The sequence below is a fragment of the Bicyclus anynana genome, chromosome 6, assembly GCF_947172395.1.
Source record: "Bicyclus anynana chromosome 6, ilBicAnyn1.1, whole genome shotgun sequence".
In the NCBI taxonomy this organism is placed as follows: domain Eukaryota; kingdom Metazoa; phylum Arthropoda; class Insecta; order Lepidoptera; family Nymphalidae; genus Bicyclus; species Bicyclus anynana.
In genome coordinates, this window is record NC_069088.1 from 10,476,304 (window position 1) to 10,495,815 (window position 19,512).

General features: G+C 35.1%; 1 protein-coding gene across 1 annotated transcript in view; it reads right to left on the reverse strand.

The window, feature by feature from the left end:
- Positions 1-2,705: 2,705 nt before the first annotated feature.
- The window catches only part of LOC112051046 (semaphorin-2A), a 93,310-nt gene continuing 76,503 nt past the window's right edge, over positions 2,706-19,512 (reverse strand). The window contains exons 7-14 of the mRNA XM_024089508.2: positions 18,963-19,108; positions 18,203-18,318; positions 15,140-15,294; positions 12,288-12,468; positions 11,592-11,867; positions 10,352-10,486; positions 9,585-9,693; positions 2,706-7,678 (exon numbers count right to left, since the gene is read on the reverse strand). Coding sequence (XP_023945276.2) covers positions 7,604-7,678; positions 9,585-9,693; positions 10,352-10,486; positions 11,592-11,867; positions 12,288-12,468; positions 15,140-15,294; positions 18,203-18,318; positions 18,963-19,108 — 1,193 coding nt within the window. The 3' untranslated portion in view covers positions 2,706-7,603. The remainder of the gene's footprint in view (positions 7,679-9,584; positions 9,694-10,351; positions 10,487-11,591; positions 11,868-12,287; positions 12,469-15,139; positions 15,295-18,202; positions 18,319-18,962; positions 19,109-19,512) is intronic.

The following is a 19,512-nucleotide window of genomic DNA, read 5'->3' on the forward strand; positions in this document are numbered from 1 at the left end:
CTACTCCAATGCAGATTGTGAGCCTGATTAGGCCAAATAAACAAATCAAGGCCCACGACTCAGTAATAACGCCCTGATAATTTTCCCATTTATTTTAATACAAATTAAAGGACTCTATACCTACATAAAACCAGTTAAACTTATTGTTAGTAAACCTTTAGTCAGCGTTCATCATCATTATCATTAACAACCCATATTCGTCTCACTTTTGAGCACGAATCTCCTCTCAGGATGAAAGGGGTTAGGCCTTAGTTCAATAAGCTGGCACAATGCAGATTGGCAGACTTCACTCATTACTATTACGAGCCGTGATAGTCTAGTGGATATGACCTCTGCCTCCGATTCCGGAGGGTGTGCGTTCGAACCCGGTCCGGCGCATGCACCTCCAACTTTTCAGTTGTGTGCATTTTAAGAAATTAAAAATCACGTTTCTCAATCGGTGAAGGAAAACATTGTGAGGAAACCTGCATACCAAAGAATTATCTTAAGTCTCTGCGTGTGTGAAGTCTGCCAATCCGCATTGGGCCAGCGTGGTGGTGGACTATTGGCCTAACCCCTCTCATTCTGAGAGGAGACTCTAACTCAGCAGTGAGCCGAATATGGGTTGATGACGACTCATTACTACTACTAGAGAATTAAGAAAATTCTCAGGTTTGCAGTTTCCTTTTTTTTATTACTACTATTTCCTTATTTCTACTACGACTACTTATTTCCTTTACAGTTTGAGATACGTGATATTTAATTTCTTAAAATGCACGTTGGTGTCTAAATATATTTTGTCCTTAATGATATAACTTCATTACTTACCATCGTATCGCGCCATCTTGTAGATACCATTAATATCAAAATGAAGTTCATCGGGGTCACAGTAGATTCTATTAATTTGGCCGTAAAACGTAGCCATTATTCAGTTCCCTCAGCAATTAAATCCTTTGATGTTCGCCAATCTAAGACAGGCGCCGTTTACGATACTCAAATTACGATTTCATTAGCCGTAAAAAGACCGAAATGCTCTGTGAAGATTTTCAAAATGAGCACGTAGACTTTTCATTTTCACATTTTATCTGCTGTGTTATAGTTTTCTCTTTTTTATTTGATGAGTAATAGACGCCTGCAATTACGCATTTTGAATTTTTATGGATAACTTTTATTCTTTAGACATCTCATCCCCTAAGAGCCTATATATAATAATTATTGCCAGACCTTCATAATTTTTTTACACATCGTTAAATGATTTAGAACGAAATAGCTTCACTAAATTTGAAATAAAAATATCATCTCGCTCTCTCAAATATAGAATCTAATTTTAGCTATAACGTATGTTCAAACGAAGGCGTCCACTTATCCGCATCGTACGTATCTAACGCATCGCATCTAATGGATTTTTAATTTTACGGTAGTTAGAAACCGCTCGATGCAATCCGCACACTGCGGACCAGTGGACGCACTTGTACTTTCTATACAATATTAAAATCCGTTTGATGCGGATCTGTGGACACCCACCATAATAGTTTATTCAGGAAAATCGAGCTAAGACGTTCGTGCACAATATGTAATGCATGCTAAACATTAAGTATACTGTGACATAGGAGTCCTGAATTATCTTACAATAATTTTATACTAATCCTTCATATAAACATGTTTCAAAACTTACCATAAATTTTTTTTCTGAATATTTAATGTTTTGCCAGATAACAGTGTAGGTATTTGGCTATATGTTTTCTACATCAGAGACTCCCGCGACACCATTCAGGTGTAATTCTGTTTTTGAAGAGAAAACAGAACAAGCAAACGCACGCTTGAGCTGCTAAAACGTTACAAAAAGTGTAATCGGGCGAGGCGAACGGACGTTGAGTTACAGAAGTTTGTACTAAGGCACGTCAGTCGTGTGTACTAAGGCACTCTCGTTTATTTTCAGGATACCTATTTTTCCTTAGATCCCATCTCGAATGTGGGCCCTTACGTAGACATTACGTAGACATTTCTCAATATCGCACTTGAAGTCCAAGCTACTTGAGATCATGATTGTTATGTTTATTTATATTGTGAGGAACTCTACACTGCACTCAAGTACCTGCTATTCAGTTCAGTTAACGTCTATTAATACGGACCTTAACCATGATGATGGAAAAAAACAGATGTAGATATGTTACCTAAACCACATTCGATGTTTACAACTGTCACACAAAAATATTTCAGCGGCGTTATTAACGGCGCGATGACAGTGTGCCGACAGAGTTCAAGCCCTGTAGCCAAGTGGCACGTCGGTTCTCTTTCTACGATCGCAAACGCTTCGATAATTAGAAAAATGTATGGGAATGACATTTGATATCGACAGGTCACGTGATAAAAATCGACGTGCCACTTGGCTACAAGGAAAGGTTTGCTAATTAGCATAGTTTTAATTACGTGCCACTTGCGGTCCGTGTACCTACTACCTCTTTTTTTTCTAACATCATTGGTCCTTAAATGAAAACCGCTTGAAAATCGGTTGAGAAGTTTTGTGATATTAGCGTGATTAGACTACCATTAAAGAGTCTTACAAATGGGTTTTTGTTTTGTTCTACTCCTCTTCTTTTATAGACTCAATTATTTCTTGATTAAAGTTTTAAGTAGGTAGATGCACATAGACATGCGGATTTTACTGTCATGTACACTCAGGTAAATATTTTACTGTAGGTATGATTTATTAAACAAAAACACAATTTTAGATCTAAAATAATTTATTTTGTGTTCCTTTTTATAAAACAATACTGCTCAAACTAGCTTATAGTAAATCTTTACAATAAATGTATTTTACCTATATAATTGGGATCTGTCTACCAAAACAAATCAATTTTATATACAATAGGTACCTACATAATATTTTTTTTACACAGACCATAATAATTATATATTTTTCTTGCAATATGAAAATAAATTGAACTTGTTAAATATGCGCTCTCTCGTATAATAATCGAATACAATTTCATTTAATCTTAATGCGAGTTGTAATCATAATAGGAATCCATAGTTAGGAGCTGCTTACACACAAGATGCGTGTGTTGTGTCGCTATTGTAGTATATTAGGACTTCCATCTCGATACAGCCCCCCTAGCCAAGTGGCACGTCGATTCTCTTTCTACGATCGCTAACGCTTCGAAAACTAGAAAAACGTATGACAGATCTTGATCACGTGACCTGTCGATAGCAAATGTCATTCCCATACATCTTACTAGTTTGCGAAGCGTTGGCGATCGTAGAAAGAGAGTTGACATGCCACTTGGCTAGAGGGGCTGTATTTACTATAGGATTGCGCTTAGCGAAGATGTCTACCACAATGTATAGTACCTAAATGATTGTTGTAACATTTCACACACGATGTAATACAGTTTTATTGGATTTGAGTGTCGGACATTGAAATAAACAATGAAAATGTCTTAATTTAAAATTGTCAAATTTAATAAAATTTTGACTTGATATCATGATATCTCTGGTCGTACTCGATATTTCGATTTTAAATTTCATTAGAAAATACTTCAAGTAAGTACCTAATTTTGCGTGGAATGAGAAGTAAACATAATTATCATATAAAAAATAGAAAATGGTGCATGTTCGAAACAACATGCATTGGTGTACTTTTTTGTTATCAACCCATATTCGTCTCACTCCTGAGGTCGAGTCTCCTCTGAGAGGGGTTTGGCTAATAATCCACCACGCTGGCCCAATGCGAATTGGCAGACTTCACAAACGCAGAGAATTAAGAAAATTCTCTGTTATGCAGGTTTCCTCACGATGTTTTCCTTCACCGTTTGAGACACGTGATATTTAATTTCTTAAAATGCACACAACTGAAAAGTTGGAGGTGCATGCCCCGGACCGGATTCGAGCCCACACTCTCCGGAATTGGAGGCAGAGGTCACATCCACTGGGCTATCACGGCTCATTGGTGTACTTATTTTCCGGCAATCGAATCCAAAAATTATGTATTACATTGTGTGTAATATGTTACAACAAAAATTTTAATCATTTTACATTGTGGTTCAAGAGTTAGCAGTAAAGTTTAGATTTGGGTTCTTTGCCACTACAGCGGTACCTCCCTGCCAAATTCATCTTTGTGAGTACTATTTATTTTGTATTGATATATTGATTTACTGATTTAACATTAGGTACAATATTTTTTGTGAGAACTGTACTGTTGTATTTATTTGTAAGTACAAAAACAATGGTCGGTATTTATGTTTAAGCATATATGCTGCCTTAATATATAGGTACTTATACTAGTGAGTAAGCAGTTCCTTACTACGAGTATCTTAAAGTTCTATACTCAAGTAATAATGTAAAATATTAATTAGCTTTAAAGATGAAACAAAATACATTTTTAAACGAATTATTTAACAAATCAAGTTTTGTGCGGTAAGTATACTAAATTAAAAAAAAAAGTCAAATAATTTGTGCTACAGTTACAAATTACAAAATCATTAATTAATTACATTAATTAACTTACAATAATAATTTTTCTTCTTCCATAAATCGACTGTATAACAAGGTAGCTTTAAAAAGTTAATAACAATATTACAAAAAAGTTTAAGCATTCACTGCATTCCAACAATAACTTTAACATTAATTTATTATTCCGATGCAAATTATTTAATACTGGCGACTCTATTCATGGAAGGTTATTGCTTTATTTTCGACTTACTAAGTGAAATACTTACGAACTACGCAAAATGTCTTTACACAACGCACAAAAATATTAGTCAATTTATCTCATTACATTTTTAATTTTAAATATTCTATAAGCATGCTTCTCAAGGCACTATTCTAGCGAGATTACCTAGTAACAAAACGGAAACAATTCGAACAATTACTATTAAATTCGGTTTGGAACTCCGAAATGGGCCTAAAATTACATTTTATGGCAATATAAATCAACATGGTATTTATAACGCAAAGTAGAAACAAAGCAAAAACATGTGCCTACTCCGGTAACACAGAACATCTAGCACGCAACCATGTAAACTCTTTTTAACAAAACTATAACTAGATATAACCCGTGCGCGTTAACTTGAGACCTGGGTACCTAATACATCCATACGAACACAGTACAAACATCATTCGAGCCAGGGCCTGTAGCCACGGTAACGCTTCGAAAATTTAAAAATATATGGGAATGACATTCACTTTCGAAAAGTCACGTGATCAAGTTGTCGATTGGATCTGTCATTCCCATACATTTTGTTAATTTACGAAGCGTTAGCGTTTGTAGAAATCGACATGGCTAAGGTCCCAGGTGTCAAGTTAATCCGCACGAGCTGTACGTAAATGCTGTAGCAGTCATGCTCTCGGATTCTATATAAATAAGCTTTTATATTCATTAACCTAACCCTATAACCTAACCTAAATTGGCGTTTGTATTGCTCATCGCTATAGAATTATAGAAGAAACTCTGAATGGACGTGAGTGAAACGTAGGCTTATAAACTAGATATTTATCGACAAAAAACATAGATAGTAATTAAACTTAAATCAACTAAAATCCATAATAACTTTTATCACATTTTATAAACGATAATAGAAAAAAAAGTTTATTTTTTTTACAAACGTCCTAAATAAATATTTCATACACAATCCATTATTGGAACACTTCAACGCAAACTGATATCACAGCATTTTGTATTTCATGGATTATCACCATCCCCATTTTACGAAATATTTACACAAATCATTCAATAAGTTGAACTTTCAGGTAAGTAGTCGGTGATAAGCTTATTCTACTTTTTTACTCAGTCGCTTTCAACAATCGTACTTTTGATTATAATTACAACTATTTCGAAAAACCAGCTATCCGATATTACGATATATGCTTTGCGTCTAACTATTATTGGTACAAGTACAAAAAGAAGTACTTATTCGATAACTTCTAACAAACAGCGTTCTCATAATAGTTATCAAAAGCATTACTAAACAATCGAAATCCACGACTTGATATAATTTCACTACTAGTTCAAAAGCAGAATCACTTGAGAGTAATTTGCTAATAGTGATTACGGCAAATCGATCTGTGAAACTCAATCCTCCCTCGCAGAACGATCATAAATCTTTAATTGTGCCAATCAACATTACATACAGTTATTTGTGTCATATGAACTCCAGCAGGGTTATTATGTAACTCGATGTACCATTGAAATAGTAAGTCACTACATCGTTTTTTATCGTATTTTCGTAATTGTGATCATCTAATGTAATTATTTCAACGAAATGATCTCATCATCATCATCATTTTACATCAAGTGACATGATTTTTTAGGCCCATAGTCCACCACGCTGCCCAATGCGGATTGGCAGACTTCACACACGCAGAGAATTAAGGTAATTCTCTGGTATGCAGGTTTCCTTACGATGTTTTCCTTCACCGATTGAGACACATGATATTTAATTTCTTAAAATGCACACAACTGAAAAGTTAAAGGTGCATGCCTCGGACCGGATTCGAACCCACATCCTCCGGAATCGGAGGCAGAGGTCATATCCACTGGGCTGATTATTTCAACGAAATTACGTAAATAACGGTTTATCATTGAAATAATCTTACTACTTCTTACTACCACTTTACGTAAAATGAATATACTTATGTAATTTCGTTGAAAATACGATGTTAGATGGAATGCTAAGATATTCGTCTCTTGCATAAAGAAAAATATGATGAAAAACGTTGCAGTGACTCATTAACTCAATGGTACACCGAGTTACATTAAAAGCCTACAGAACTGAATGTGATAAAATACAAAGCCAGTTTAATTCCGGAGAGGAAACACAGAGTTGCAGCACAAGTCAAACAAATGCTGGCCATCAATCAACAAACGCAGTCTGCGTAACCGACATATCTATTTTCGCAGATCATTCCTTTACCGAATTATATTTCCCCTAGCTCTGTAACCATAAGTTTACAAATGGCCGACTCACGCTGTCTTCATCATTTATGTTCATGTCAATCACCGCACAACATTGTAATAATCATTTACTGGTACGCAATAATATATTGAAAAAGTTTTCGAAACCTTTTATTGTATGGTATTGTTGATGGGTTGTTTAGTTTGATGTTCTCTTTTGTATTATTACCGAACGAAATGATTATAAAAACAAGTCTATGTCAATTCTCATACATCAAATACAATACAGTCACTAATTATTACTTTAAAACAGTATTTGAATGGTTTTTACGTTTAAATTTCTTTCTATTAATTAAAAACACTTCACGAAAAACAAACGCTTCCGGACGTTAGGTGCTCTACACCTAAAATCATTATTTTATTATTTAATTAAAACCATATCATACCATAGTTACCAACGTAATTATCTTTCTCTTTTTATAAAATCGAGCATAGCTATTGGAGAATTGTATCTAACAATTGCTCTCAATACAAACTTTGAAAGGCAATCTCCAGTTCTGAACTAACAGATGCTTCACGGTATTAGATCAGTGTAAAGTAGCCATGGACGTAATAAAGATACTCATAGGTAACGTGATTGAAACGTGAGGCCCAGAGGCGGTCTAGGCGCAATATCGGATAGCTGACGTCGGCTCGGGTGTAATCACTCATTAATCTACAGGATGTACTCTATCACCGCAGCGACGCGACGATCTCGTTGCTCATGCTGTTTTGCTGGCTCGATGCATTCATAGTTTTGGAGCATTGCTGAAATTGTACGATCCAAATAACATATTGTGTTGCCGAATTGTTTAATACTCTCCACACATTGCATTTAAATAACGGTGAACTATTGAAATATATAGTAGATATATACAAATAAATGTTTGCCATGTTAAATATTATATTACGTAGTGCTACAAATTAACGTACATCGCCACAATACGTAGTTGTAAACAAACATTGATATTTGATTCTAGAATAGGCTCAAATTTATTAACAGGTACACATAGAGCCAAAATAAAAGAAACATTATTATTTGTAAGAATAAATTGAATCATAAATCGGATTTTTCGTAAATTATTAAATTCTAGGTATATCCCAACAAACACAAATGCAATAAAGTTACGAGTAATTGGCATTAATGTTAAAATAGTTAAGAGTAATATAAAGATATAGTAAGAAGATAGGTTTTAGGTGCTAATTAATGAATGAATTTTGAAATTAAATTTAAATACTTAAATTAAATTATATGTTATTTGTTGAAATCAGTTTCAAATAGGTACAATACTTGCTGGATCGTAATATATTATGTAGTTTGTTAGTCTCCATCACGAATTACTTTAAACATTAACTTTATAAGACAGGAAGAACAAGAAATGCAATATTTGTGCTCAAGTGGTAGCTTTGGTGTTGCACGAAATAGCTAAAATAAAATAGCTAAATCAATTCGATTCGTCTAGTAATTGTGATAGGAACATTGAAGAAATATCACCATTCCCACGTGATATTTTTGAAGGTATACTCTTCTTCTTCTTCGTCTAATGAAGCAATTATTTTTATAATAGGTAATGTATATAGTATATTTAATATATAGGTAGACAAATTACTCGTAAAAGAAAAGTATGAGTACTTTTAATATAAACTTTGGTATATAGAGAACTTAAAACATCTATTGCAAAATTATTAAGTGCATAAAATAATAACGTTCATCAATTTAATGTTTAAATAACCGAAAACTGTTTAAATTTCATTAACTGGTAATTGTATTTTACTATGTCTAATATTTACAGTATTCCAAATATCTGTGGCAGTAATCGATTGTGACTGTATTTACGTTTATAATGTGTTTATTTAATCTAAATTAATGCCCTATCGTAAAATAATAGATCATTATTGTCAATGGCGAAAATTAAACCGAATGAAAGGTATGTTTGAAACAATACGAAAATATTAAGACTAAGTTGTTTTTTTGGAAAATATAACGAAAAACTACACGTTAGGAGCACAATATAAGGGACTAACCAACGTAATATATCGATAATTATTAGTAATGAACCATTTAATGAGCAAATTAAATTTGAAAATTAAATTAACTAGCGGCAATTTTGTGATTCACAGGATTTCAATGTTAGATTATAATTAAACACAAGAGTGCTAATTAATTTTGACCGCAGGTCTGTCACTGGCTGTGAATTAGGGAATGATTTATAATTTACAGTTATTAGCTTCCCAATTAACCGTAATTAATCCCATTTCAAATCCATGATTACTGGCAATTACGTTTGGTACGTTTTTATGAAATTGACGATAATTTCTGTTCAAAAGACTGCCATCAATATACTACTGGTAGTTAAACTACTTATTAGACATTGGTTTTATAACCTATAAATTATATTATAACCAAGAATTAATGTCCTTGACTTATGGGTCTAGTGGTAGACGTTTGAATTATAAGACGTTTGCTTCTTAACTTACATAAGAAAATGCACAAAATTATATATTGTTAAGTCCCTACAAAAGGCCTATGTCTATGATGATGATGATAGAATCATTAGACTGCAAACGCGTAAGTTACCAGCGTTTTGGGCGGCTCTAAATAACCTGTATTTGAATAGCGTGAAGTGACAGTTTCTGCTTATGATGATAATGTTGTGTAGAAGAATTGTCTCACCATTTGCCGAGTCTCCCAAGCTTTCATGGCGCTCTTGTACTTTTCAAACTCGTGACACCAATCAGAGTACACTTGCCTGTACTCCTGGGATTTGTTGGGCTGCGTACACCTACGACAAGTAGAATGCATGAATGAACATCACATCCTAATATTTAAGATATGAAAACGGATATTGTGATATAGCCGGATTAAGTAAGTATCAGGGTAATCGACGTCGCGGATGTTCACTAGTTTAGACATATACCTCCTCATATGAATATCACCAATATCTCATAAAATTCCAATGGCAACTAAATTCCGTGATCCAGGATGTAGGCTAACATTAAAGTTAATAGAAAAATGATCTCAAAACATCAGTTTATAATTTTTAATTACGAGTGGCGTAAGTCTATCTATATAATCTAATCATCAATATATAAATAAAATTGAAGTGTCTGTCTGTCATTTTTAAATAACTGTGTTTTTTCAAGTGCTTATTATCACGATTTACATGATACTAAAACATAATCAAACTTTTTTAAAATTGTCGTCTGCCTTTTTTTTTGTCCCGGGCTAATCTTTGGAACGGCTGAACGCATATTAATGGGATTTTCACTAAAAGATAGAAGAGGCTGTGGAGCAACATATAGGCTATAATATAGAGCTATATAGTTTTTTATCCCGGAAAAATTCCATGGTTCCCACGGTTCCAAGATTTCACGGGTAGTAAGCAAATATAATCCTTTATTTTAAAGTCCCTCTAGATAAAATGAATAATGTTATCTTACCTGTGGATGTCAATGTCCAGGTTATAGGAAGCGACGAGAGTGGGTCCATAGTAGCACTCATAACGCCCACGGTCTGATTCAGTCACCGACAGCAAAACTAACCCCCTTTCTGAAGTCTGCAGCACTCTGTCCCAACTACGAAAAAAATACAATAAACGTCACGAAAAATTACAACAAACTAACCTACCCAAAGGATTAATATAAATATATCGTGCATTAAAATTTTTAGTACGCAATTTATTACCTAAAACGTAAAACCAGTTAAAATACGAATCCAATTTATAAGGTATCTATATACTAATAACTCCATTGGGAAAAATCTATAAATTGTAAAACTATTATTTTATATGTATTTAAAACTAAATGGAAAAACAGTAACAACTCTACAGTATTAAATGTTTCTCTGTCTGACTTATTGATGTAAATTAATGCACTCGTAGGTCTAACTCTATATTTTCAGTATTTACTTAACTTGAACCTTTCCAATACGTTTAGAAATCTAAGTGGTTACTTCAACATGATCTTTATTAATACAACATTGATCTATTGTTTGTGGTTATTGAATCCAAAAGATTACCAATTTTATGGGAAATTCTCAAACTTCTACGAGTATGTTAAGGTACTTAGCTCAACATACTCAACATCGGCAGTGTTTCTAACAAAGATTTCTCAATATTGAGCGACGTGAAAACTAATACCTTACCTTCGTGTTGAAATTTGTGGTTGAAACTAGGCTTTTACATTACACGTTTGAATATTTTAGACAACGTTAAGTATTTCTGACTAAAGTATCCGATTTTATTGTTAAAGTAAGTTTAATGTATATTGCTTTAATTTACATAGCAAGATACATTTGAATATATCCAATACATACCTACTATATTTAAATTTATATCAATGATAACGCAGTCTATATATAACTTTATATTTATGGCCTAAGATCAGGAAGTATTATAGTTTACTAAATGTGTGACAGGTTATCCAACTTTATCGGTTTCAGAAGCGCTAACTAAAGTTCAGTGCATCTATGCTTCGGTAAAACGGTATATCCCGAAGTTACTTAGAGGTACGTCGTTTTGATAAGAAGATATCTAGATAAGATTATATTTATTTTGCTAATACAATAATGCAGTTACACGGATAATATGATTATGTGCAAAAATAACTACTTCATGAAAAGTCAAAATCATATAGAAGATGAAGTTGATAACAAAGATGCAGGTAATCAAAATCCACTCACTTATAACTGATTTTGTAGCGACCTCTTTCCCTGGAATGGTGGTACCAAGCCACAATCTGATCTTTTAGCGCTTCTGGCGTTTTTCCAAACGTCGCCAGGTGCACACTCTGGCCGTAGCCCGCCCGTACGGTGCGGAGAGGAGCGCTGGCCTCGCAGATTGATGGTGTGGAGTTGGTCGCATCGTGGAGGAGGCCGGGGGCGTACGGCCTACACGCGCCCACTTCCTTGTCCCACCCGCAGTACGGATCGAGGACGCAGCGCACGCAACTGTCGTATCTGTTTTAATTAAACATCAGTACTTATTAATGCGTAATGCGTAAATTAATGCCTAATGCGTAAATCAGTTCGTGTAAATGCTTTCAAACTCAGACTTTACAGTTTAATTTCAATCAATAGGTTTAGTTTGGGTAGGCTCGTCGCCCGCCGCGCGCCAAATATCCGCCACTCGAGATCCGCCTCCCGTCCACTGCACTATTTTGTACTGATAATGATGATGTTGAAGTGTAAGTCCACTAACTGGTGAGCACACGCTCGCAATGGCAGTTGTCTCAAGCGATTGTCTGTGGCGAGGTAAAGCGCGTGCATCTGGCGAGACAGCGCGAGTGCGCGCCAAATGTCCGCCACTCGAGATCTTCCTCCCGTCCACTGCACTATTTTGTACTGATTATGATGACAAAGTATTGTGAGTCCACTAACCGGTGAGCACAAGCTCGCAATGGCAGTTGTCTCAAGCGGTTGTCCGTGGCGAGGTAAAGCGCGTGCATCTGGCGAGACAGCGCGAGCGCGCGCACCGGCTCGTCGCCCGCCGCGCGCCAAATGTCCGCCACTCGAGATCCGCCTCCCGTCCACTGCACTATTTTGTACACTTCGCCTTGACCTAATTAAATTAAAATACCTACATATGACACTAAGAATTATGGGTTAGTACTATGTGTCAACAAGGGGTAGTTCCCACATGTACTTATGGGAACATGATTCAGTTTAAAATACTTGGGGAAAAAACCTGGCTCACTTTGTTCGATATCATTAAATTAAACCTGTCCCTCATTAGCACTTACTCATGAAAAAGGCACTAGGTTTTAAGTAAGAGCTCATCATACACAAACCGTGCCAACTAGTTCTATTTACAGAAAAACTCTCAAAGCTTTGGAATGAGCGGCATTTCTTCATCTTCCTACACGGCTTTTCAGTTTATGAAAACTTTATCTCAATAAAAGGTAAAAGCTACCTACTCTTGTATAAGTTATTCACTTTAACTGAGCTTAAAAGCTTTGTATTCTCTATTTATGGATACAACGTGACACGTTTAAAGTTGTACCCCAATGATGTTAGAAGAAAAAAGAGGTAGATAGGTTATACGAAAATGGTACATTAAAACTATGCTAATTAGCAAACCTAGGATCAATCGTCGCACTGTCATCGCGCCATTGACAACGCCTCTGAAATACTATTTTTTATGTGGTCTAAGTAACGTACTACATCTTTTTTCTTCTGACATTATTTTTGTACCCTGTACCCATGCAAATATATGACTGTTAGTATAGCTAAAAACGGTTTTATAATAACGTTAATAACTACTATCAGTGGAGTGCACTTCATAGAACCAGAAATGCTCTGCCTACTCTGACGTCTTATTAGGAACCTGCATTGGAGAAGGAATATTACATTTTAAACAATTTCTACGTACAGTGCCTACCCTAGCCGAAATCTTTATGCACGCTATTATAACTTGGGCTAAAATATAATATAGTTATTAATAATCAAAAATCTTCTAAGAGATACAACTATATTTACGAACGTGCATAGGCAAAGACGTACCGCCAAGCGATTTAGCGTTCCAGTACGATGCCGTGTAGAAACCGAAAGGGGTGTGGATTTTCATCCTCCTCCTAACAATTTAGCCCGCTTCCATCTTAGACTGCATCATCACTTACCATCAGGTGAGATTGTAGTCAAGGGCTAACTTGTAAAGAATAAAAAAAAAAGGCAGAAATGCTATTATAGGAATACTTGAAGGAATACTTTTTGGGACAGCCTGTATAGCGTTGCAGTAGCGATACACTCACACAATGATTATGTTGTTTATTTTACTAAACCCGCTAATGATTGTTCGTTTTTTTATTTTCTCTTTTTGTTTGTTTTTCAATTTTGTTAAATGTAATAATAACCAGTGCACAGTAAAACCAACTGTGTTTTGTGTTGCATCATGGTTAAGCTTAATTTTAATATATATTTTGTAGAAAAATATTTATATAATAGAACAGATAATTATAGAACCGTCGAAAAGCCAGAAAAGTAATTCACAGGCGAAAAATATTTAATGTTTTTAAGTAAGGACGAATATTAAATGATGAACCTTCCCAAGTGATTTTAAAACGTCGAAACGAAAGTAGAGGCGTTTTTAATCAAACGAGACGTTAATTGCTTTATCTGTCGAGACTTGTACGGTATTTTTATTCCAAAATGTAAAATGAAATAAAACCGGTCAGGTGCGTATCGGGCCATGTGTGGGGTCCCGCAGATTATCTCTTGAAACCGTTATTTAGCACACAGAAATACCGATAACGATACCCCGCAACCATGGAATAGACGATAAATAATCATCCTCATTTGGCATGTAGGAAAGGAACCCTAATAATATTGTCTTTTCAAATTTTCTATTTACTATAAAAACGTAATTTATATAAGTACATACCCATACCAAATTTTAGCTTTCTATTTCTAGACTCTGAATTATCTTACTGACAACTTAATCTAATTAATTGACAACGGAATTTATATGCAATTTTACACTCTAATATGACAAAAATTAGCTCTTAGAACATTAATACTTAATAATTGAAAGACCTATCCAACGGTACCCCACGCTATGGGATAAACAAACACGGCGAAGCTATAAGGGTTCCTTGTGGACTACGCAGGAGCCCTAAAAAAAGGACATTGTCTCATAAAGTAATGAATACAATCTAATTTGAATAGTCATTGCCATAAAATAAACCTGGTAAAATGAAACTATTGAGACATTTCTTTTATTGTTCTTTCGAGCAAGCTAAGCTCTATACTCGATTGCCTTTATTTTGTTTTTATTAATAAAGAGGTAAAGTTTGTAGTATTGTAGGGGTAATCTCTGGATCTACTAAACCGATTTTGAAAATTCTTTTACTACTATGAAGCCGCATAATTTGTAAGTGTTATAATATATCCTACGGGAATACGGGAACGAGAACTACGCGGGTGTTAAAAAAGTTAGGACGTCCGAACCCTGAGGTATACGAATAATTTAGTACATTATTAGGAAGGAAATGTTTTGAGCTTTTTTATAGATATGCGTTTTTTATAGTGTAATGACGAAAAACCTATATCTAAGAATATTCTGATGATAACTTTCACAATATATCTGGTTAGAAAAACGCAAGAGAGAATAAAAAATCGTAATGGAGAGCGCGTTGGATGAATTTCTTGAAGCTACGCAAAAAATATTTTTTTAATTATTTTTATTGATAAAAAAAAGTTATTCAATAAATGAGGTAGTAACAAAAAGTACTTACTGGTGCCAGCATAGATGACTGTATAAGTAATGTCGTCCCCGAGCATGTCAACAAACTGTCGATCCACTACCAGAGTGGTGAGAACTAGATCCCGTTTGTAGAAGGCCGGCGCGTCGCCCTCTTGTCTCACGGCCGAGTCCATTAGCGGATGGGATCTACGAACAAAACGTCACCTTTACACAAACGTAAAAAATCTCGCCACTTCACAAAAAAACTAAAAAAAGAACTAAAAACATAAAATTTTAAATTTTGTAAAACCCCGGAAGGTTATGAAATAATCTACAATAAAGCCTTATATGCCAGAAATTCTTTTTACGTATATCATCATACTAGTAGACGCCACGCGGTTTCACCCGCGTGGTTCTCGTTCCCGTTGGAATACGAGGATAAAATATAGCCTATAGCCTTCCTCGATAAATGGGCTATCTAACACTGAAAGTACTAAAATACAAAAAATAGATGGAGTAGGTGTTCACAAGTCAGCGTTTTTAAAACACGACGCCTTTTTTCGAGCAGTGTTGCATTTTCAATTTTGGGCGTTGGAAACAGAAGTTCATTTAACTTCTTACTATATTTAAAAGTTTTTAACGACCGTTAAAAAACTATCGTGCGAATGTTAATTTTAAGTCTTTGCCATTTAAGTTGTCTTTAACTATAATGGATATTCAAAAACAGGTATATGTAACAACAAACACATAGATTATCTTCACCATCCTACCTATTCTAAGATGATTTGCAATTCTATGAGCTAGCCGACGACCCGCTATTTCACCCGCGTAGCTCCCGTTCCTGTGAGAATATGGCTTAAGACACTTACAAATAACGTGGCTTTCTAGTGGTAAAAAAGAATTCTAAATCGGTTCAGTAGATCGAGAGATTACCCCCTACAACACCACAATCTTTACTTGTTTATATTAATAGTATAGATTGGTCCCTTGGTATGGACCATTCTCCCAAGACGTGTAGATTTACCCTGCTGTACAAACATACAGCCTCAAGGCGTCACTGTTTGTATCGGGTAGCTACTTGAAATTGGAACAGTGCTGAATAATTTGAGGCACTAAGGTGTTACTGTAAGTCTCCGGTGCCTGTAATAACACATGCTCAAACACTCTCCATATGGAAATACATCGGCCAAACACTGTAGCTACTAAATGCATTAGAAGCATACATTTTGTGGCGTCCCTTTCGTTCTTCGAAGATGTCTTCTCACAGGAATTGCAAAGTTTTGAATTGTTTAACGATCAAAATAGGATAAAGCCCAAAAAAAAATTCATATAAATTGGCGTAAAATAATTCAAAATCCTACATATAGATACAAAATTAGCAAATACATGTAATCAGAAACTGCCTTAGTTACTTTTATTTCATTTCCTATACTTAATAATTTAATGAAGTGGTAAATTTTGTGAGGTTGTAGGGGGTAAATCTGGATTCACTGAACCGATTTTACAAAATCTTTTACCAATAGAAAGCCACATTCTTTACGGGTGGCGTAGGCCATATTTTATCCCCGTATTCTCACGGAAACGAGAACTACGCGGGTGAATCCGCGGGGCGTTTGCTTTGCTTGTTACCTATAAAACCATAATATAGAGCTCGACTAATTAATCTATTAAGTCTCTTATCCACTTATTAGTTACAGTATTAATATTAATAATTTATTTTATTATTACATATTAATCGATTAACTATAAGCAATATAATCTTAAGTCCCATACGTGACCCAATTAGGGACTTGTGCTTCGTTGAACTAATGGTAGATCTAACCTTGGGTTGATTAGTCTCAGGGGAAATGTTCTGGTTATCCATTAACCTTATTCGATTCCGTCAAATCTGTGCTATTATATACCTTTGAAGAGCGATTAACAAACAAAAGTCCCCATTAAAGCTCTAGAGACCAGTTGACTATTTAGTTACCTACTGCGCAAATCTAGACCCATGTCATTGTGTTAGTTGTCGACTAGGGACGACATGACAGAGCTGTATTCGTTATTATCGTCACTTCAGGGTCAGTGCCTCTTTTCCGCTCAAACACGACGCTTTTTTTCAAGCAGTTGTATTTTTAATTTTGGGCGGAATCAGGGCTAATGTTATGAAAATTAACTCAATAAAATCACGTATTATACGAGAATAACATCGTAAATTCATTGTTCATTCAAAATTTAAGATTTTTTAAGTTTAAAAAACGGCGTTCTGAAAAAAAAAAATTTTGACCAGCAGGGTCAGCAGGTTATGTATTTCAAGTCACTTCATCATTTTTCATCGTATTTTCGTTTTTGCAATCATCTAACATAGTGTTTTTAACGAAATGACACAATAATCGTCATTTTACGTAAAAATTTTTTTATTTTTATTCTTTACAAGTTAGCCGTTGACTACAATCTCACCTGATGGTAAGTGAGGATGCAGTCTAAGATGGAAGAAGGCTAACTAATTAGGAGGAAGATGAAGATCCACACCCCTTTTCGGTTTCTACACGACATCGTACTGGAACGCTTAATCGCTTGACGGTACGTCTTTGCCGGTCGGGTGGTAACTAGCAACGGCCGAAGCCTCACACCAGCCAGACCTGGACCAATTAAAAAAATCTCAATCGGCCCAGCCGGGGATCGAACCCAGGACCTCCGTCTTGTAAATCCACCGCGCATACCACTGCGCCACGGAGGTCTTCAAAAACAAAAGAAACATTAGTCTAGTATGGTAGTAACAGGTAGTAACGTTGTTTTAACATGATGATAATTGATATTTACGTTATTTTGTTGAAATATCTATGTCAGACGATTGTTACAACAAAACATCATTGCCACTTGATGTAAAATGGCGTAGTCAAGGTAATTTCGTAGAAATAACTATATTAGATGATCACAAAAACGAAAATACGACGAAAATCCATGTAGTGACTGATTGTTTCAATGGTACACTGAGATACATAATAAGACCGCAGAACATTCAAGCAGTGTACATCAAAGACGCTTTTAGTTAAGTACATCAATAACTAAATTTAAGTTTGCGCAACGTCTTAGTTAATGGCCTCAACTACTCGTATATTATTCAACATACCTTATGAAATTAAGTACGCTATCAGGTAATGCTTCTGTACTGTTGACACACGTCCCAGGCCTGGGCTCGGGCACTCGTGCTCTGAGTACAGGCAGCCACGCCGAACTTGAAGTCGCCTGTATAAAAAAAAAAAAATATTATTATGTCAATTATTATTATTATTATGATAATATATCGGGATTTCGTAAATTTAAAGAGAATGTGACGTGACGAGTAGCAGCGACAGTGTAGGTCCCAGGACTTGTTACCTTGAGAGTATGTTTAAAGGATTCTTTTAGAATGCATAAACTCATCTTTTCTGCTCGACATGATCTTCATGCCCACATTAATAAACAATTTATGATCAATAATTACAACGCAAGACACAAACGAGACTGGCAGAGTGACGGTGTCCACGCTGCCTAACAAACAACTGAGCTCAAATCATCAAATACCCTCTTATTTATACTAACACTGATACCTCCCCTCCACAATAACATAAATAATAATTGTTAACAATTAGAATTCGAATAACAATTTTTCATTAAATTCATGTAAATGTTTATAAGTTTGTTAGCCCATGGCTCTAGCGGTATGCTTGGTCTATTCCGGATTTTTAAATCTTGCTACCTCCCAGAATTCATGTTTCAAACGCTATAGTTGCTTAACTTATTTAATTATAGTAGGAATTGCAAATTATCAGCCGATATAAAATGACGAAGGTCTGATTGCCACAGGCTCTTAGACTATTAGTATAGAATATAAATTACATCAAACGTACTTGCTCTTTGAATCGGCCGGCAAATGCCTCTTGAATGTCGTCCATAGTATACGTACAAATTGCGGAGCCGATTAGCCCGTCGCTGGCCCCGGTAGTGAATGCAGCATAGAACCGACTCGGGTCGCCCGGCATTTGATACACGCTCTCTATTCCACAACAGAAATACATGGAAACTTATACGTTATGTAAGCTAAGAAATAAAATAGCTAAATAATTAAAGGAGGATGGCGAAAGTGGGAGTCACACTCAAAAGTGTAGTACACTCATGCATTTGTATTAATTAAAACTATTATTTTATAAGATACTTGAAAAAAAAATATTGAGATTTTACAGAACGGGAATCAAGATTACTTCTAAACTTAGCATAGTAAAATTGTTTGCCTTGTCGTATTTATAAAGCAATCACGCAGTTGTATGTCAGTGGCGGTGTTTTTCAGTATACAATTTACATTTATTTGTATACATAGATAGGATACCTTCTAATTTTAAAGTATATCTTTTTTCTCCCTGCTTTTCAAGATTGGTTACCATTTGCATTTTTCTTAGTTTA